Source organism: Lithobates pipiens, unplaced genomic scaffold, assembly GCF_037356315.1.
Source record: "Lithobates pipiens isolate NorthernLeopardFrog02 unplaced genomic scaffold, aLitPip1_a1.2 Scaffold_19, whole genome shotgun sequence".
Classification (NCBI taxonomy): domain Eukaryota; kingdom Metazoa; phylum Chordata; class Amphibia; order Anura; family Ranidae; genus Lithobates; species Lithobates pipiens.
In genome coordinates this window covers 584,677,023-584,699,151 of record NW_027507764.1, presented here as the reverse complement: position 1 = coordinate 584,699,151, position 22,129 = coordinate 584,677,023, and the positions used below count along the sequence as shown (strand labels likewise).

Below are 22,129 nucleotides of genomic sequence, written 5' to 3'. Positions count from 1 at the left end.
GCACGGGACCCTTTTTTTGGTCCGCAGCAGAATCGGATCGCATGGGTGTTCACACCATGCGATCCGAGTTTGCAGATCGCACTGCGATATGCGAACTGATCTGGGGGTGTCATTAACATTTCACTGACACTCCTAGCAGTTCGCATAGGGCAGTGTGAACTGCCGCCGGGAGGCATGCGATGCGGGAACCCGCCGCGGATTCGTGTCGTTCCCGCTTCACTCCAGTGTGAACCCAGCCTAATAAGCGATCATTTTTCTGATCGCTGTATTAGTGTCACAGGTGACGCTAGTTAGGCAGGTAGGTATTTAGGTTCGCCGCAGCTTTTTATAGCGCCAGGGACCCCCATATACTACCGCATAAAGCCCCCTGATTGCCCCCTAGTTAACCCTTTCACCAGTGATCACCATATAACTGTTACAGGTGACGCTGGTTGGTTAGTTATTTTTTTATAGTTTCAGGGCACCCGCCATTTATTACCTAGTCTCACTAGTGTACCCGTAAATTTAGGGGTGTCTACTTTCCAAAATGGGGTCATTTGGGGGGGTTTGTGCCATCTTGGCATTTTATGGCCTTCAAAACTGTAACGCCCTTAGAAAGCCTGAAGGCGGTGCTTGGTTCTCGGGGCCCCGTACACGGCTAGGCTCCCAAAAAGTCCCACATATGTGGTATCCCCATATTCAGGAGAAGCAGCAGAATTTATTTTGGGGTGTCATTTCACATATGCCCATGGCATGCGTGAGCAATATATCATTTAGTGACAACTTTGTGTAAAAAAAAAAAAAGTTTGTAATTTTCCCGCAACTTGTGGCAAAATATAAAATATTCCATGGACTCAACATGCCTCTCAGCAAATAGCTTGGGGTGTCTACTTTCTAAAATGGGGTCATTTGTGGGGGTTTTGTGCCATCTTGGCATTTTATGGCCTTCAAAACTGTAATAGGTAGTGAGAAGTGAAATCAAAAAATTACGCCCTTAGAAAGCCTGATGGCGGTGCTTGGTTTTCGGGGCCCCGTACGCGGCTAGGCTCCCAAAAAGTCCCACATATGTGGTATCCCCGTACTCAGGAGAAGCAGCAGAATTTATTTTGGGGTGTCATTTCACATATGCCCATAGCATGTGTGAGCAATATATCATTTAATGACAACTTTGTGTAAAAAAAAAAAAAAAAAAAAATTTTTTGTCATTATTCAATCGCTTGAGGCAAAAAAATAAAAAATATTCAATGGGCTCAACATGCCACTTATCAATTTCCTTAGGGGGTCTACTTTCCAAAATGGGGTCATTTGGGGGGGTTTTGTACTGCCCTGCCATTTTAGCACCTCAAGAAATGAGATAGGCAGTCGTAAACTAAAAGCTGCGTAAATTCCAGAAAACGTACCTTAGTTTGTAGATGTGACAACTTTTGCGCAAACCAAGAAATATACAGTTATTGACTTTTTTTTACCAAAGACATGTGGCTGAATACATTTTGGCCTAAATGTATGACTAAAATTGAGTTTATTGGATTTTTCTAATAACAAAAAGTAGAAAATATAATTTTTTTTCAAAATTTGCGGTCTTTTTACGTTTATATCACAAAAAATAAAAATCGCAGAGTCAGTCAAATACCTTTAAAAGAAAGCTCTATTTGTGGGAAGAAAAGGACGCAAATTTCGTTTGGGTACAACATTGCATGACCGCGCAATTACCAGTTAAAGCAGCGCAGTGCCAAAGTGTAAAAAGACCTCTGGTCATTTACCAGCAAAATGGTCCGGTCTGAAAGTGGTTAATCTAGGCTTACCTTCTATGTCAAAGTGGTTTGTAAGGGTTTACAACCACTTTAATGATTAATGCATTGGTGTATTATGACTGTTATAAATGGTAGGGTAGTTAGGGTTAGCCCCCTTTAGGTCTAGGGTACCCCCCTAACAAAGGTTTAACCCCGTAATCACCCCCCCCCCCCATCGCCAGTGTCGCAAAGCGATCGTTTTTCTGATCGCTGTATTAGTGTCACAGATGGCACTAATAAGGTAAGTATTTAGGTTCACTGTCAGCTTTTTATAGCGTCAGACCCCCATATACTACCTAGTTAAGGTTTTAACCCCTTGATTGCAACCCTAGTTAACCCTTTCACCAGTGATCACCGTATAACTGTTATGGGTGATGTTAGTTAGTTTGTTTTTTATAGTGTCAGGGCACCCGCCGTTTATTACCGTTAACCCCCTGAACACCCGGTGGGTGATATAAGTTAGGTTTTAGGGTCTGCGTCTGCCCAGGCAGCATCAGGTTAGTGCCAGTACCGCTAACACCCATGCACACAGCATACACCTCCCTTAGTGGTATAGTATCTGAATGGATCGATATCTGATCAGATCTATACTAGCGTCCCCAACAGATTAGGGTTCCCAAAAACGCATTGTTAGCAGTATCAGCCCAGATACCTGCAAGCACCTGCGTTTTGCCCCTTCACCCAGCCCAGCCCACCCAAGTGCAGTATCAATCGATCGATCACTGTCACTTACAAAACACTAAACAGATATAACTGCAGCGTTTGCAGAGTCAGGCCTGATCCCTGCGATCGCTAACAGTTTTTTTTTTTTTTTTGAAAATTCATTGTTATTCAGGTTTTTGTTTTTATAACAAACAAGATCAGCCCACACAAGGGCCAAACAGTAGCGTTTTGATACAGTCGCTAACGGTCAGGAGCTTTTTCACCTGTGAGTCTCACTAGTGTACCACTAAATTTAGAGCCCAAAATGAAAAATCGAAGGTGCACTAGTGAAGAGGCCTACACGTTTCTGAGCATGACAGATGGTGAAGAGGAGGTCACTCATCCGTCAGATTCAGGCTCAGAATACGATCCTGTAGACCACAGCGGCTCCATGACAGATCGCTCTGATGACGGAGTTGTGGTCCCTGCCAAGGTCAGGCATACCAGACCCACGATCTTCTTCTACTGTTTTTGAGGTGCAAGAACCGCAGGGCTCTCGTATGGAGCAGCGCCGCTATTCCTTCTGGTGAACTGGCAAGCACCAGCGGCCTAGTACACCCTGGTTGTACATCCAGCACTGCAGTATCACGTGGTCACGTGGCGAGTCCCATAAGTGCAAGCTGGCTAGCACAAGTAGTGTCCCGCTGGCACCAAGAAGAAGACAAAGACAGGCCCGTCGAGCCCATAGTGTCCTTCCTGCTGCATTTGCCAATCCTAATTGGAAGCCCACCACTTCTGCAGCACCTGTACTTCCCCCATTCACTGGCCAACCGAAATTCAGGTCCAAACAGTTTATTTTACGTCACTTGATTTTTATTCACTGTTTTTCATGGAAGATCTCTATAGATCTATTGTGGACAAAAGTAATTTGTAGGCTGGTCAATTCATTGCCGCCAATCCCCAGTCCTCCCTTGCCAGAGATTGGAAACCAATTACGTTTTCCAAATTTAAGACCTTTTCTGGGCCTATCCCTCGACATGGGCATAGTTAAAATGAGTATGTTGCAGTCATATTGGTCCACTGACCCAATTCACCATATGCCCGTGTTCTCTGCCTCCATGGCCAGGGCATGATACGAGCAGATCTTGTGGTTCATGCACTTCAACAACCATGAACTCTGCCGTCCTTGTGGAGACCCTGGATACGGTCGGCGCTACAAAATTCAGCCCCTCGTAAACCACTTCAACTAACGTTTTGCAGACTTGTTTACTCCCCATCAAGTTGTCTGCGTTGAGTCCCTGATTACATTTTCTGGCCGCTTGTCATTCAAACAGTATCTTCCCAGCAAACATGCCAGATACGGGATCAAGATGTATAAGCTCTGTGACAGGGCCACAGGCTATACATGTAGTTTTATGGCTTACGAGGGAAAAGATAGTCACGTAGAGTCGGAGAACTGCCCAGACTACATAGGGAGCGCTGGCAAGATTGTGTGGGACTTGGTGTCACCCTTATTTGGAAAGGGGTACCACTTGTACGTGGACAATTATTAGACAAGCGTGCCACTTTTTATTCACTTGTTTGATCATCAGATTGGCGCATGTGGCACCATGCGATCTAATCACCGGGGCTTACCCCAGCGGCTTGTAGATTCCCATCTTAGGCTGGGGGAGAGAGCCTGCTTGAAGTGTAATAACTTGCTCGCTATGAAGTGGAAGGATAATAAGAATGATTTGATTCTGTCCTTCCTTCACACAGACACGACGGTCCAAATTCCTACGGCAACTGGTGTTGTGGAGAAACCCCTCTGTGTCCACGAATATAACCAAAACATGGCACCGTACCTAGTTGCCCGTAAGACCAGACGCTGGTACAAAAAAGTGTCTCTATACTTATTTCAATTGGCTTTGCTGAACGCTCATGTGCTATACAGAGCTTCAGGGTGGACTGGATCCTTCCTTAAATTCCAGGAAGAGATCGTCAGAGCCCTTCTGCTTCCAGACGGTGCTTCACCTCACCTTCCCAATCCAAATGCAGTAAGCCGGCTGCATGAGAGGCATTTTCCATATATCCTCCAAAGTACCCCTACCCAACGAGCCCCCCAAAGAAAATGTTGTGTCTGCAGAAAGAGCGGATATAGGCGTGACACCCACTATTATTGTCCCTCCTGTCCAGACAATTCTGGTATTTGCACTGGTGAATGTTTTGAACGCTACCAAACACTAGTGGAGTATTAGCATAGGGTACAGCACTGCACAGACTGGGCACACTTTCACAGGGTCTCCCAAGATGCCATCGCATTTTGAACCTGGAACCAAACCGTTACAGTTACAAATAAAAAGGTGTTAAAAAATAAAGTAAAAAAAAATAAAAATTAAAAAAAATAAAAATTGTTGTTGTTTTATTGTTTTCTCTCTCTATTGTTCGCTTTATTTACTGTAGTCTATTCTGCAATGTTTTATTGCGTTTTATTGTTAACCATCATTTGCTTAGCAGGTACGCCATTCAGATGCAGTGCAGATTTATTTATCTTGACAGCAACTGCGTTTGCTCCCACGATACATAAAGCCGTGACTCCAGCGCTGTAGGAGGTGATTTCACCTCCACAGTTAAAAACAAATTGGTGCATGTATGCCCATCATTAGAAGTGGGTGGATGAAGGGAGGTATTCTAATGGTGGGCATACCCACCGATCAATCCTTCTTTTTCGTTCAGCCCACAGGCTAAATATGCCCAACAAGGACCAGCAACGTCCTGGTATGTTGCTGGACTTTGAGTGGTTATACCAGAATGATCATCCTGGTATCGCCTTTCTTTCAGCCAGCAGTCAGCTTTCATGTAAAAGTAATCCTAGCAGCTAATTAGCCTCTAGACTGCTTTTACAAGCAGTGGGAGGGATTGTCACCCCCCCCCCCCCCCCCCACCGTCTTCCATTGTTTTCTCTGGCTCTCCTGTCCCAACAGGGAACCTGAGAATGCTGCCGGTGGTTTCCGCCAGCTGACCATACAGCTGATCAGAGACCAAAACGGTTCCAATCATCTCTATGGCCTACGAAACCGGAAGCTATGAGCATTTGATGACTTTGCTAGATATAAACAGCATCACTGGGAAATTGGGAAAGCATTTTAACACACCGATCTTGGTGTGGTCAGATGCTTTGAGGGCAGAGGAGAGATCTAGGGTCTAATAGACCCCAATTTTTTTTTTTTTTTAAAAGGGAGTACCTGTCACTACCAATTGATATAAAGAGTGATCAGCGCAACTTATTAACAGCTGTGCATATCTTAAAATGAATGTGTAAATATTGCTCTGTGAATATTACTGTATAACCAAATAACTATGTGCAGCTTCAATAAACAATGATATACTAGTAACCCTGTATGGGTAAATATGCAGCTTCAATAAACAATGATACTGTGTTTACGCACATAGCTATTTGGTTACACAGTAATATTCACAGAGCAATATTTACACATTTATTTTAAGATATACACAGCTGTTAATAAGTTGCGCTGATCACTCTTTATATCATACCCACTTTAAAGCCCCTATCACAAAGAGGCGGTTTTCAGGCACTACAGCCCTGAAAATAGCGCCTGTATAGCACCTGAAAAAAAACGGCCCCTTTCACATCAGTGTTAAAGCCAGAGGGGCTTTCATACTAGAGCTGTGCACTAGCAGGACAGTGAAAAAAAGTCCTGCTAGCAGCGTCTTTGGAGCGGTGAAGGATTGGTGTATTCACCGCTCCTACCCATTGAAATCAATGGGGCAACACGGCTATACCGCCAGCATAGCGGCGCTGCAGCGGATGGTTTTAACCCTTTTTCGGCTGTTAGCGGGGGTTGAAACCACCTCACTAGCAGCTGAATACCGCCGCTAAAACGACGCTTTACCACCGACGCCCGCACCGCCCCTGCGTGAAAGGGGCCCAAGTACACTGTATACACTTTTTCAGGTCTAGCAGCAATTTATTATTTACTATAAACATACTCACTCATCCTGTTCCTGTGTATAACCGGTGGGGGGTTGTGTCTCCCTTCCCACCAATCATCTCTCAGACCTCTGCTTTATTTTTTTTTATGAATTCTTTACACTCTGCTCAAATAATTTGTATTAAAAACATCTTTGCCCTCTTATTACTCACCCCCTTCCCTGGCAAACTCTTAGGAGGGGAGAGAGAGAGAGAGAGAGAGAGAGAGAGAGAGAGAGAGAGAGAGAGAGAGAGAGAGAGAGAGAGAGAGAGAGAGAGAGAGAGAGAGAGAGATCATAAGCCTAGACTAATGACCAGACAAGAAACAGAAAGTGGGCTGTATAAGGGATTTTACCATCGAAAGTTAGAACAACAAGGACAGAAGATTTAATGGAAATAGAAAGATGAAAAAACGACAAAGGTTTGCTTAAAATAGAAGTCCAGCCTAACACTAAAATCCCTGCATCTACAGACACCCACATCTAACACTAACCCATCTAGCCCTATAAAAAATAAATAACTATACACACCTTTTTAGAAGCCGATCCGGTCATCGGCAGAAGCTCTGCAGAGGACACAGCCAACAACGGCTGGGAAATGATTGGGAAAGTGACGTCACCTATAGAGTCACTATGGGGCTTCCGTTGTCGGCTGTGTCCTCTGCACGCGCTTACACACAGTTCAGTGGGGGATCGGGTTGGATCGGCTAAAAAGAAATAAAAATAAAAAAATGTTTTGTTTTTTTTTAAAACGCACTGGACTGCATGCGGTGTGAAGTGGCCCTAAAGGAAAGGACAATGCAATGTGAGCTATCCAATCATAAAAATCACATAAAATGACAAATAAGTCCCATCCGGGCCAATTCTGACACTTCGCTCCTATATGTAAAAATCATGATTTTTTTGGTTGAAAATTACTCAGAACCCCCAAACATTATATATGTATTTTGTTTTTTGTTTTTTTAGCAAAGACCCTAGAAAATAAAATGGCGGTCACTGCAACTTTTTATGTGACGCGGGATTTGCGCAGCAATTTTTCAAACACGTTTATTTTGGAAAAAACTGTTTAATTAATTAAAAAAACAAAACAAAAAAAACACTAAAGTTAGCCCAATTGTTTTGTATAATGTGAAAGATGATGTTACGCTGAGCAGATACCCGACATGTCATGCTTCAAAATTGCGCACGCTCGTGGAATTTGCGATAAACTTCAGTATTTAAAAATCTACATAGGCAACGCTTTAACTATTAAACTATTTTTTACAGGTTCCCCGTTTAGTGTTATAAGGAGGTCTAACATTTGCGGTGATACCTCACATGTGTGATCTGAACACCGTTAACATATGTGGCAGCGAAGTACGTATGTGTTCGCTTCTCTGTGCGAGCTCGGGGGGACTCTATAACAAGTCTGGGGTCACACCGGAGCGGTGCGGGAAACTGTATGTGATTCGGACGAGAATCGCACCTCATTCCTATTCAAACTACATGCAATTCTCTGCAGTGCGATTTGCGACCATTCATTTTGCAATTCACGCTGCAAAGTATCAGCGAGCACTTGACCGGAAGTATCAGTACAAAAAAAAAAAAAAAAAAGGTATCGGTGTAGCCCTACCCCTTATCACAAGGAGTTCAATATCGGATTGTTCATTAAGGCATGAAAATGACAGTTTCCCAGCAGCTGTCAATGGTTCTCAGGCTCTATATAGGATCCTTCCTCAGACACCAGCAACATAAACCAAAATCACAAAATGCACAGTATACATATATATCACGATTCCTTCCCCCGACACCAATGATGGGGCACTATTCCTCCCACTGGCACCAATGATGGGGTACTATTCCTCCCACTGGCACCAATGATGGGGCACTATTCCTTCCACTGATACCAATGATGGGGCACTATTCCTCCCACTGGCACCAATGATGGGGTACTATTCCTCCCACTGGCACCAATGATGGGGCACTATTCCTCCCACTGACACCAATGATGGGGCACTATTCCTCCCACTGACACCAATGATGGTGCACTATTCCTCCCACTGACACCAATGATGGGGCACTATTCCTCCCACTGACACCAATGATGGGGCACTATTCCTCCCACTGACACCAATGATGGGGCACTATTCCTCCCACTGACACCAATGATGGGGCACTATTCCTCCCACTTACACCAATGATGGGGCACTATTCCTCCCACTGACACCAATGATGGGGCACTATTCCTCCCACTGACACCAATGATGGGGCACTATTCCTCCCACTTACACCAATGATGGGGCACTATTCCTCCCACTGACACCAATGATGGGGCACTATTCCTCCCACTGACACCAATGGTGGGGCACTATTCCTCTCACTGACACCAATGAAGGGGCACTATTCCTCCCACTGACACCAATGATGGAGCACTATTGATCTTTTATTAAAAAGAATCAAGCGACCAATTTTATACAAAAGTAAAAAACAAAAACATATTATAAAACGTCAACAGAAAAACAAAGGAATACACATCAACGTTCAGAATATATACAATATATACATAGTCCATTAGCAAAACATGAAAACTATTTACATAAAGCAGCAGAGAGGGCCTAAGAGGCACAACCCATCACCTATGTACGCAGCCATTTATCAAAAATGAATCATAAATGAAAAAATCTAGGGTGATAAGAGACAGACAGCCACACCCGGGAAAGAGACTCCTGGCAGTCAGGGAGGCTTGAAACCCCTCCACGCCTTCAACCAAGCCCCCCGACTCCGCTTGTCCCTCTCAAGCCCCCGAATCTTCTCCACCTCATGCAGAATGTCATACACCACCACCTCAACAGGAAGGATTTTACGCCGAATGCTGACCTGACACCGTGCGTTCCAGGTGAAATAACGGACTACTAGGCTAACTAGAAAAAGTGTATCCAAACAAAATACCCCACCAGTATTGAATGCTCCGTACGCCCACTCAGCATAACCCAGCCTGGAGAGGAAAGGGACACCGAGGGCCCACACCACCTGTTTGTACACCTCTATGTTAAAGGGGCAATGAAGCAGAAAATGGTCCATAGTCTCCTCCTCACCTGAACACTCCTCCCGAGGACAGCTACGATCCACCCCACTGCGGAATTTCAAGTTGCCCCGAACATAGAGCCTCCCATGGAAGCACAACCAGGCCAGATCCCTAAATTTAGGGGGTACTCTATCCAAATTAATCAATCTTAACCCCACCCTCAAAACTGGGCCTGGGCAATCCCTTAAGGCCAGTGGATCATGAAAGACTTCGCTCAAGACTCGACTCATAAGGACTTTCCTCGGAACCGATCTGAGATCTTCAGCCGACAATCGCCACTGCCGCAGTAACTTCAGGCACGGAGCAACATAGGCTGGTAGCTAATCACGATGACCCCTGAGATTCTTCACTTGGCCACCTTCTTCCCAAAGTCGCAGAAAAGGCCTAAACCAAGATCTGAATATGCCTACCCATCCAGGAGGTTCCACTGCAAGCATATTACCAATGTTAAATTTGAGAAATAGCAGTGAAAAGAAAAGAACTGGGTTGACCATACCTAAGCCACCCTCCCTCCTGGATAGATAGGTGACATTCCTCTTGATGGGGTTCAGTCTGTTCCCCCACAGCATCTGGAAGAACACACTACTGACCCTAGCATAGAGAGACACTGGCAAGATGCAGACAAAGCTGACATACAAGAAGATCGGAATCAGGTAAGTCTTAATCAGATCAACCCTTTCCCTCAGAGATAACTTCCATCTCTTCCAGCTGACCACCTTAGTATTGGCAATTTCCAGTCTGCCTTCCCAGTTTTTGAGGCCATAATCGCTGGGTCCAAATTCAATGCCTAGAATCTTAATTCTTTCCTGGGGCACTGGAAAGGTGTCCGGGAGATCAAACCCCTCACCTTCCTTTCCCATCCAAAAAACTTCACTCTTTTCCTGATTGATCTTGGAGCCTGATGCTTCAGAATACCGTGATGTCAGAGAGACCACCTCCTCTGCTTCATCTGCCCCAGTGACAATCACCGACACGTCGTCCGCATAGGCAACAACCCTCAAAGGTGGCTCACCCGGGAGCCCCACTGGCACCCCACACAACATGCCGCTCTCTAGCCTCCTGATGAAGGGGTCGATTGCAAACACATAGAGCAGGGGACTCAGAGGACAACCCTGGCGCACCCCGGAGCCAACCTCAAAGGACTGCCCAACCCAACCATTAACAAGAGGAAAGCTTTCTGCCCCCTTATACAAGACCTTTAACCAATCGACAAAACCACCCGGCAGACCGTACTTACTAAGGAGCAACCACAGGTACTCATGGTTAACACGATCAAAAGCCTTTGCCTGATCCAATGTCAGCAAATACTTTCCCCAGCCTGCAGCCCTGCACCGCTCCAAGGCCTCCCGGACAGCTAAAACCGCTGTGAAGGTGCTTCTACCCTGGACCGAACAGTGCTGATGGCGAGAAAGCAAAGACTCTGCTACTGACGATAGGCGCCAGAAAAGAATCTTTGCCAGTATCTTTCTATCGACATTAAGAAGGCTGATGGGGCGCCAATTCTCAATCATCGAAGGATCTTTACCCTTTGAAAGAAGAATCACAGCCGAGTGCCTCATGGAAGAGGAAAGCACCCCCTCAGCAAGGCAACTGTTAAAAACCTCTACCAAGTGTGGGGCCAGAATAGACTTAAAGGCTTTGTAAAACTCAGCCGTCAAGCCATCCGGTCCAGGTGACTTTTTGATGGCAAGCTGATCAATCGCCCTCATCACCTCTTCAACTGTGATCTCCTCTGTCAAATTCATCAATGGAACATCTCCACCATTCAGACCTGGAGTAGAGTCCAAAAAGCTGTCCATCTTGCCACGGTCAAGCTCTTTCCTCCCAAGAAGGTGAGCATAAAAGGACCTCACGACCTCCAGGATCCCCGACCTGGACTTTGTCAAGGAACCTGTACTGTCCTTAAGGCCAACAACCGTTTTAACAGCTACACCGTGTTTGCAGTTCTGGTAAGGGTCAGGCGAGTGGTACTTCCCATAGTCCCTCTCCAGAACCAAAGAGGCATGCCGGTCATATTGACACTTCCTGAGGAGGAGTTTCACTTCGGAGATTGCCCCAGGATCTCCTCCTCTCGAGACAAGAATATCCAGCTTCCTCCGTAAACGTTGGTAGGTCATGTATTTATTAAACTGTTTTCTATTGGCTAGGCCCCTGAAGAATCCAGCGATCCTCTTTTTGGTCAGCTCCCACCACTCAGCCTTGCTGCTACAAAAGTCCAGGATGGTCACCTGAGCCTGAAAGAATTCCTCAAAGGATTGTCTAACATGTTCTTCCTTGAGTAGAGTCGAATTCAATCTCCAGATGCCCTTGCCCCTCTGAGGGGCGTCTGAAGCATTCAGGACCACAGATAGCATACAGTGATCAGAGAACTCTACTGCCTGCACCACTGGGGGCGAGAAAGCAGAGGTCTCCTTCAAAAAAAACCTATCTATCCTACTCTGACTACTACCTCGATGAAAGGTGAACCCGGTGTCATCCGGGAGGTGCTTAATGTGCACATCCACAAGACCAGCATCCCTAACCATACTATTTAAAAAAACGCTTTCATATCCCAGCCTGTCCTTGAAGTCCTTCCTGTCCTTGGGCCTAGTTACTGTATTAAAGTCACCTCCAAAGACCACTTGCCGGGATGTAAAAAGAAATGGCTTGATCCTTGTAAAAAGGCATTTCCTGTCCCACTTTGTGTGCGGCCCATAAACATTAATTAGGCGCAGGTCTTGCCCCCCCACAAGGACGTCTAAGACCATACATCTCCCAATCTCCACCTCAATAACCCGCCGGACATTTACCATACCGGTTTTAAACAACACCGCCACACCGCCGTAAGGCTCGGCCGCAAGAGACCAGTAAGATGGACCATACCTCCACTCTCTCTTGGCCATATGAATATCTGCCAAGGAGGTGAGCCTAGTCTCTTGCAAAAATAAAATTTCAAAAATTTCATAAAATGATGGAGCACTATTCCTCCCACTGACACCAATGAAGGGGCACTATTCCTCCCACTGACACCAAAGATGGGAGCACTATTCCTCCCACTGATACCAATGATGGGCCACTATTCCTCCCACTGATAACAATGATGGGGTACTATTCCTTCCACTGACAATAGCAATGGGGCAATATCTCTCCCCCTGTAAAACGAATAATGGGACATTTTCTACTCACGTTTGACACAATTCAGCTCCCCTGAAGGATAGTAAACTGGCTCTTTAGGACGTTTGGAGACTCCTGGTTTAAATGAAAAGAACATACAATAAATACATGGATATCCAGAGTACAGAAACCGTTTACATATTTCACACATCAATCACATGATAATAAAATGAGATTGCCAATGACTGCTTACAAATAAATCAACACATTGGGAGGTTTATGAGGACAGCAAAGCTGGCATCAGGCCCAGAACCTCAGGTGGGTGCAGGGGGCACATCTAGGGCAGCAGCACAGTGGGAAGTATTGATACTTATTGATAGCGCTCTGCTGCTACCCTAGATGCCTATATTATATTCATAGAGGCACCCCGAGAACTTCCGAGGAAGCCCACAGCCGCGAAACATGCTGAGCCAGAACTAAATGGTTCAAGCCAAATAGTTTTGGGTCATGGAGCCCCCCATATAATCCTATTATATAGTGTGTGTGTGTGTGTACATTTTTATGAGTAAAAGCAAAGGGTATATCAAATCAGGGAATATATATTTGTGTATGTATGTATACACACACACACACATATATATACATATATATATACACACAAACAGTGAATGAAAAAAGTATTTGACCCCCTGCTGATTTAGTATGTTTGCCCGCTGACAAAGAAATGATCAGTCTATCATTTTAATGGTCGGTTTATTTTAACAGTGAAAGACAGAATAACAATAGAAAAAGTTATAAATTGATTTGCATTTTAATGAGTGAAATAAGTATTTGATCCCCTATCAGCAAGATTTCTGCCTCCCAGGTGTTTTGTATACAGGTAACAAGCTGAGATTAGCAACACTCTCAAAAGGGAGTGCTCCTAATCTCAGCTTGTTACCTGTATAAGAGACACCTGTCCACAGAAGCAATCAATCAGATTCCAATCTCTCCACCATGATCGAGACTAAGGCCAGGTTCACACCGCTGCGATGCGGGAACGCTGCGAATCCGCGGCGTTTTCCCGAATCGCATGTCTCCCGCCGGCAGTTCACACTGCCCTATGCGAACGGCTGGGAGTGTCAATGAAATGTTAATGACACCCCCAGATCTGTCCGCATATCGCAGTGCGATCTGCACACTCGCACAGGAATCGGATCGCATGGTGTGAACACCCATGCGATCCGATTCTGCTGCGGACCAAAAAAAGGGTCCTGTGCGAGTTTGCTGCGGGAGCGATGCGAATTCAGCCATACTATCTGTATGGCTGAACTCGCATCGCTACGGAGATCGGATGTGATTTGCACTGCAGTGCGGTGCGAATCACATCCGGATCTCCCCCCGCAGCAGTGTGAACCCGGCCTAAAGAGCTGTCCAAGGATGTCGGGGAGAAGATTGTGGACCTACACAAGGCTGGGATGGGCTACAAGATCATCGCCAAGCAGCTTGGTGAGAGGTGACAACAGTTGGTTCGATTATTCGCAAAAGGAAGAAACACAAAATATCTGTCAATCTCTCTCGGTCTGAGGCTCCATGGAAGATTTCACCTCGTGGAGTTCCAATGATGATGAGAACGGTGAGGGATCAGCCCAGAACTACACGGGAGAATCTGGTCAATGATCTCAAGGCAGCCGGGACCATAGTCACCAAGAAAACAATTGGTGACACACTACACCGCGAAGGACTGAAATCCTGCAGCACCCGCAAGGTCCCCCTGCTCAGGAAATCACATGTACAGCCCGTCTGAAGGTTGCCAATGAACATCTGAATGGTTCAGAGGAGAACTGGGGGAAAGTGTTGTGGTCAGATGAGACCACATCGAGCTCTTTGGCATCAACTCAACTCACCATGAAGGAGAATGCTGACTACCCCAAGAACACCATCCCCCACCGTCATACATGGAGGTGGAAACATTATGCTTTGGGGGTGTTTTTTTGCTAAGGGGACAGAACAACTTCACCGCATCAAAGGAACGAGGGACGGGGCCATGTACCATCAAATCTTGGGTGAGAACCTCCTTCCCTCAGCCAGGGTATTGTAAATGGGTCATGGATGGGTATTCCAGCATTACAATGGCCCAAAACACATGGCCAGCGCAACAAAGGAGTGGCTCAAGAACAAAACACCTTAACCCCTTGCCAACCTGCTCACGCCGATATACATTGGCAAAGTGGCACATTCCTGCGAAACTTCGTATGGTGGGTACATTGTCCCCTTTAAGTCCCATAGCAGGTGCGTGGCCGGTGGGCTACGGGATTTGTGTGTGTAGACACAAAAATCCCTGTTCTGACAGGGGAGGAGATACAGATCGTCTGTTCCTTCTAAGTAGGAACAATGATCTGGCTCCTCCTCTAGTCAGTCCCCTCCCCTCACAGTTAGAAACATCTCCCTAGGACACACATTTAACCCCTTGATCGTCCCCCCTAGTGTTAACCCCTTCTCTACCAGTGACATTTACATAGTAATCGGTGCATTTTAATAGCACACATTGGTGTATAAATGTCACTGGTCCCAAAAATGTCGCAGTACCGCTAAAAATCACAGATCACCACCATTACTAGTAAAAACAAATAAAAATACCATAAAAATGGCAAAAAAAAAAAAATTTCCCCATAGTTTGTAGACGCTAGAACTTTTGCACAAACCAACCAATATACGCTTATTGCGATTTTTTTTTTTTAACCAAAAATATGTAGAAGAATATATATTGGCCTAAACTGATGAAGAAATTTGTTTTTTAAAATATTTTTGGGGGGATATTTATTATAGCAAAAATGAAAAAATACTGTATTTTTTTAATTGTCGCTCTTTTTTTGTTTATAGTGCAAAAAATTTAAAAAGGGCAGAGGCAATCAAATACCACCAAAAGAAAGCTCTATTTGTGGGCAAAAAAAGGACACAAATTTTGTATGGGTACAACACTGCACGACCGCGCAACTGTCAGTTAAAGCGACGCAGTGCCAAATTGTAAAAACTGCTCTGGTCAGGAAGGGGGTAAAATCTTCCGGGGCTGAAGCGATTAAAGTGTAAGTTCACCTTTACAGAAAAATCTGTAAGGTGAACATACACAGAACCCCCTCCTTGCCCCCCCCCCCCCCAGTCCTTCTGACCTGCATGGTGCAGATCTCCCGTTATGAGCCCCGGTATAGCCACCTCACGGTTCCGGGGCTTGGAAATCCCCTCGGCTTTCTCTCTCCTTCTTCCCCGCTGAGAGGACGGGCTACGCAGGTTCTGATTGGTCATAACATGGGTGGCGCCGACCAATTAGAACGGACGGCGCCAACCAAATAGAATGCTCCTAAACATTCCTCCTGACGGGGTACATTTAGGAGATTAAGCTCAGGGCATTTCTAAGCCCTGGAGCCGTGAGGCGGCTGTACTGGGGCTCATAATGGCAGATCACCGCCATGGGGGGGGGGGGCAAGGAGACAGTCCTGTGTAAGTTCACCTTACAGATTGTTCTCTAAGGCTCAGTTCACACCTATGCAAATTGGATGCGGGTTTCCTTGCATCCAATTTGCATAGCAGAAGAACGTGACCGACTCTCTATGGAGCCGGTTCACATATTTCCGTGGTGGCTGCGGAGCGCACTGCACACTGCGCGTCTTTGGCTCCATTTGAGGGCCAAATTCAGGCAAAGATTCATCCCTGAAACAGAGAACAGGGACGCACAGCTTTCCTGTGTGATCCGCGGCTGGTTTATATGTGAACCGAGCCTAAAGGTGGACATACCCTTTAAGGTCCATGAGTGGCCTAGTCAGTCTCCAGACCTTAATCTCATAGAAAATATGTGGAGGGAGCTGAAGGTTCGAGTTAAACTTCAGCCTGCAAACCTTAAAGCGGGAGTCCGCCGGGACTCCACGTTTTATTTAATTTTTTAAAAGCCAGCAGCTACAAATACTGCAGCTGCTGACTTTTAAAATAGTGACACTTACCTGTCCAGCGCGCCCGAAGCCGATCTCTCCATCTTCTCTCTCGGGTGCTGCCGCCGCCATCTTGGGTATGGGAATCAGGAAGTGGAGCCTTTCGGCTTCATTTCCCGGTTCCCTACTGCGCATGCGCGAGTCGCGCTGCGCAATAAGGACGGTCCCCGCTGCCTCTGGGATCTGTGTGTTTCCCAGCAGGCAGCGGGGGACTTTCGGAAAGGGGCGTAATCTACGCCCATTTCCGCAGAGAGCTATCCCGGAAGTGGGTGCAGATACCTGTACTGTACAGGTACCTGCAACCCCCTCCCCCCTGAAAGGTGCCAATTGTGGCGCCGGAGGGGGGGAGGGTTCCGATGAGCGGAAGGTCCACTTTAGGGTGGACCTCCGCTTTAATGACTTGGAGAGGATCTGCAAAGAGGACAAATCCCTCCCGAGATGTGGAAACCTGGTGGCCAACTACAAGAAACGTCTGACCTCTGTGATTGCCAACAAGGGTTCTCCACCAACTACTAGTCATGTTGTGCGAAGGGGTCGAATACTTATTTCACATACATATATATATATATATATATATATATATATATATATATATATATATATATATATATATATATATATGTATGTATGTATGTATACACACACACACACACACACAGTATCTCACAAAAGTCAGTACACCCCTCACATTTCTGTAAATATTTCCTTCTATCTTTTCATGTGACAACACTGAAGAAATGACACTTGTCTACAATGTAAAGTAGTGAGTGTACAGCTTGTATAACAGTGTACATTTCCTGTCCCCTCAAAATAACTCAACACACAGCTATTAATGTCTAAACTGCTGGAAACAAAAGTGAGTACACCCCTAAGTGAAAATGTCCAAATTGGGCCCAATTAGCCATTTTCCCTCCCCCGGTGTCATGTGACTCGTTAGTGTTACAAGGTCTCAGGTGTGAATGGGGAGCGGGTGTGTTAAATTTGGTGTTATCGCTCTCACTCTCTCATACTGGTCACTGGAAGTTCAACATGGCACCTCATGGCAAATAACTGCCTGAGGATCTGAAAAAAAAAAAGAATTGTTGCTCTACATAAAGATGGCCTAGGCTAGGGATATGCAATTAGCGGACCTCCAGCTGTTGCAGAACTACAAGTCCCATGAGGCATAGAAAGACTCTGACATCCACAAGCATGATACCCAGAGGCAGAGGCATGATGGGACTAGTTTTGCAACAGCTGGAGGTCCGCTAACTGCATATGCCTGGCCTAGGCTATAAGAGGATTGCCAAGACCCTGAAACTGAGCTGCAGCACGGTGGCAAACACCATACAGCGGGATAACAGGACAGGTTCCCCTCAGAACAGAGATTTCCAGTAACTACAGGTAAGCCTCATTATAGGCCTTTTTATAGGCTTACCTGTAGGTACAAGTGGTGTAACTAGGTTTACAACCACTTCAAGGACCGCCCGCCCCAGATATACTGCAGCAGTGCAGCTCTATTGAGCGAAACGACATACCTGTACTATATAAACAGAGGGGGAGCCGATGCGCGTGGGCAGCGACCGCTATGACCGCCGGCTACCCCCGATCGCGCCATAGAGAGGCAGAACGGGGATCTGCCTATGTAAACAAGTTAGATCCCAATTCTGACACAGGAAGACACTGAGACCGTCTGTTCCTAGTAATCAGGAACAGCGATCTCTGTGTTGTCAGTCCATCCCCCACATAGTTGGAACACAGTTCACCCTTTGAGCGCCCCTGGTGTGTTAACTTCTTCACTGCCAGTGTCATTTATACAGCATTAGTGCATTTTTTTAGCACTAATCACTGTAATGGTGTCACTGGTCACCAAAATGTGTCACTTAGGCGCAGATTTGTCCAACGTAATAAAAAAAAAAAAAAAAAAAAAAAAATCACTTATCGCCGCCATTACCAGTAAAAACAATACAGTCCCTAAATCTATCCTCTATTTTGTAGATGCTATAACTTTTGCACAAACCAAATCAAGATACCCATGCCAGTCGGGACCCCCGTGAGTCCGGTTAAGGGTTCCGCGGACTCGATCGCCGTGGGGACACCCGCGATCGTCTCATGGGGCGGCTCAACGAGGAGATGCCGTTGTAAACGGCATCTCCCCATTCTGCCTAGCAACAAGTGACGCTGATCTCTGCTCCATGTGATTGGAGCAGAGATCAGCGTTCACTAAAACAAAGCCCAGCCCCCCACAGTTAGTAACACACCCCTAGGAACACTTAACCCCTACACTGCCAGTGTCATTTACACAGGAATCACTGCATTTGTATAGCAGTGATTGCTGTATAAATGACAATGGTCCCAAAAATGTCCATAATGTCGCAGTCACAATAAAAAAAAAAAATTGCGATTTTTTTTTACCAAAAATATGTAGAAGAATACGTATCGGCCTAAACGGAGGGAAATTTTATATGTATATATATATATATATATATATATATATATATATATTTTTTTTTTTTTTTTTTTTTTTTTTTTTTTTTTTTTTGAGGGATATTTATTATAACAAAAAGTAAAAAATAATGTGTTTTTTTCAAAATTGTCGGTCTATTTTTGTTTATAGCGCAAAAAGTGGTGATCAAATACCGCCAAACGAAAGCTCCATTTGTGGGAAAAAGAGGACGCCAATTTTGCTTGGGAACCACGTCACATGACTGCGCAATTGTCAGTTATAGCGACGCAGTGCCGAATCGCAAAAAGTCGTCTAGTCTTAAGCCAGCAAAATGGTCCGGTCTGAAAGTGGTTAATGTAGTATCGCAAAAAATGGCATGGTCATTTTAAAGGGTTACTAAACCCTCGCGTTTTTAAAAAATAACAAACATGTCATACTTCCCTCCACTGTGCAGTTCGTTTTGCACATAGTGGCCCCGATCCTCCTCTTCTGGGGTCCCTCAATGGTGCTAGTAGCTCCTCCCCGGCATGAGGCAACCACCTAGGAAAAGCGCTCTCCTTGGGGGACACCTTCTGTGTCTATGCATCCATAGACACAGAAAGCCAGACTCGGCCCCACTCCCAGGGTGCCCGCATCATTGGGTTTGATTGACAGCAGTGGGAGCCAATGGCTGCGCTGCTATCAATCTGTCCAATAAGGACATGAGACACCGGCTTTAGCTGGTGTGCTCATCACAGGCGTGAGAAAGAGAGGGTACAGTAAGTTAAAATGGGGGGCACTGGGAGGGGCTGCAGCCCTACAGAATGTTTTTCACCTTAATGCATAGAATGTATTGAGATGAAGAAGCATGAGGATTTACAACCCCTTTAACCACTTGCTTACTGGGCACTTAAACCCCCCTCCTGCCCAGACCAATTTTCAGCTTTCAGAGCTGATGCACTTTGAATGACAAATGCGCGGTCATACAACACTGTACCCAAATGAAATTTTTATCATTTTTTCCCACAAAAAGAGCTTTATTTTGGTGGTATTTAATTACAGCTGGGAGTTTTATTTTTTGCTAAACACAAAAAAAGATGCAAAATAAAAAATCATGTTTAATAGTTTGTTATAAAATTTTGCAAACAGGTCATTTTTCTCCTTCATTGAAATGCGCTGATGAGGCGGCACTGGTGAGCACTGATAGGCTGCACTGGTGGGCACTGATAGGCACGGTTAAGGTGGCACCGATAGGCACAGATAAGGCGGTACTGATAGGCACAGCTAAGGCAGCACTGATGGGCAAAGATGGGCACAGATAAGATGGCACGGATGGGTGGCACAGATAGGTACCACTGATAGATGGGACTGATGGGCACTGATAGGTGTCTCTGATAGGTGGCACTGATGGGCACTGGTAGATGACACTGATGGACACGGATATGTGGCATATGAGGTGCAGCACTGTTGTTGAGGCAGATTGTGGGCACTGATAGGTGGCACTATGGGCACTGATGGGTGGCACGTTTCCTTGCTCCGATCTGTGATCAGGCGAGTCTCATAGACTCGATCACAGAGCGCACGCCCCTCAGGGGCGCGCAAGCCGCTCGTGCATGTGACGACGTCAATGGACGTAGTCCCGGCAAAACAGGTCCACGCTGTAGCGGTCATTCGGCTATAGCGCGGATCTCAAGCGGTTAAGGGAGGTAAATCCTTCCAATCCTTAATTGTTTAAAGTGTATTTTTCTCCCAAAAAAATTGCGTTTGCAAAACTGCTGCACAAATATCGTGTGGCATAAAAAATTTTTAAACAATCGCCATTCTATTCCCAGGGTTCTCTGCTAAAAAAGAAAAAATGTATAATGTTTGGGGGTTTGAAGTAATTTTCCAGCAAAGAATACGGAATTCAATTTGTAAAACAAAAAGTGCCAGAAAAAGCCTGACTGGCAAGTGGTTAAAAGTGATAGTTCACCCTCCGGTGTCCCTGAGGGTGGGGGGTCGTGGTGCCGAAACAAGCGCGAACAGATGGCGGAATGATATTTCTATCATTTCTCAGCCTACAAATTTGAAATATTTGCGGGACAAATTATCAGAATTCTTTGAGATCAATGCTCCGTCGGTATCGGACCCCTTCACCCTCTGGGGCGCCCACAAGGTTTATACGAGAGGTCTGCTGATCCAATTAAGTGCGCAAATTAAACGGCAGCGGACGGAGCGGCTCAACTCTCTGCTGGAGGAAATACGCACTCTAGAATTGTCTAACAAACAACTGTCCACACAGAAGACGAGGGATGCCTTGTTCTCTGCACGACAGGAGTTGCGGGCGCTCTTGGTCTCCCAACAGGAGAACCATTTTCGCATTTTGAAATCTAACAACTATCGCTATAGTAATAGAGCAGGAAAGTTACTAGCAAAGCAGCTTAAAGATAAATTTTCCCGTCAGAGGATTGGTAGCTTGCTCAATCCTGTCACTAAGCAGAAAGTACACAATCCAAAAGACATTGCTGATGCTTTCAGTGATTATTATGAGTCCCTTTATAACCTTAGGGGAGACCCGAACACGCACCAACCCTCGGACCTTATAATTTCAAAGTTTTTGGAGGAGGTTGACCTTCCCAGAATCTCCCAAGGCGAACTGGATAGCCTAAATCTGCCTTTCACAATCCCTAAAATTCAATCAGTACTTAAAGGTATGCCTCACAACAAGGCGCCAGGCCCAGATGGCTACTCGTCAGAATATTATCAGATGTATCAGGTTGAGCTATCCCCGTATCTCAAACAGATTTTTGATGCCGCGATGTCCGCCGCCGCCTTTCCAAGAGAGATGCTGGCGGCCTCAATTATTACCATTCCTAAAGCTGATAAAGATACCTCTCTGCCACAGAACTATAGACCGATATCTTTACTAAATGTCGATGTCAAGGTATATGCAAAACTAGTAGCTAATAGGTTAGCAAAACTTTTACCCAGACTTATTAATCACGACCAAGTAGGTTTTGTTCTGGGTCGACAGGCTCATGACGCTACTAGGAGACTGATTAATCTGGTTCACTCAGCCGAGCGGTCAGGGGGGCCTTCTCTGCTTCTGTCACTAGATGCGGAGAAGGCCTTTGACCGCATTCATTGGGGATATATGACTAAAGTCCTACAGAAATTTGGATTGACGGGAGGGATTCGGGGAGCCATTCTGGCGCTCTATTCTTCCCAGTCCGCGTTTGTGTTTGCG

The 22,129-nt window shown here is 45.6% G+C and overlaps 1 protein-coding gene across 11 annotated transcripts in view; it reads right to left on the bottom strand.

Annotated features, from left to right (window-relative positions):
- LOC143997731 (uncharacterized) overlaps positions 1–22,129 on the bottom strand; it is a 253,375-nt gene that overhangs the window by 208,996 nt on the left and 22,250 nt on the right. For 10 of the 11 annotated variants that reach the window (XR_013277725.1, XR_013277726.1, XR_013277724.1 and 7 more), the window contains one exon: positions 12,610–12,672. Coding sequence is in view for 5 of the 11 variants with exons in the window: in XM_077493521.1 (XP_077349647.1) it covers positions 12,610–12,672 (63 nt within the window). In the remaining 6 variants the exon portion in view is untranslated. Of the gene's footprint in view, positions 1–7,068; positions 7,088–12,609; positions 12,673–22,129 lie in introns of those variants that run through there. The other variant, XR_013277728.1, reaches the window with a different exon arrangement.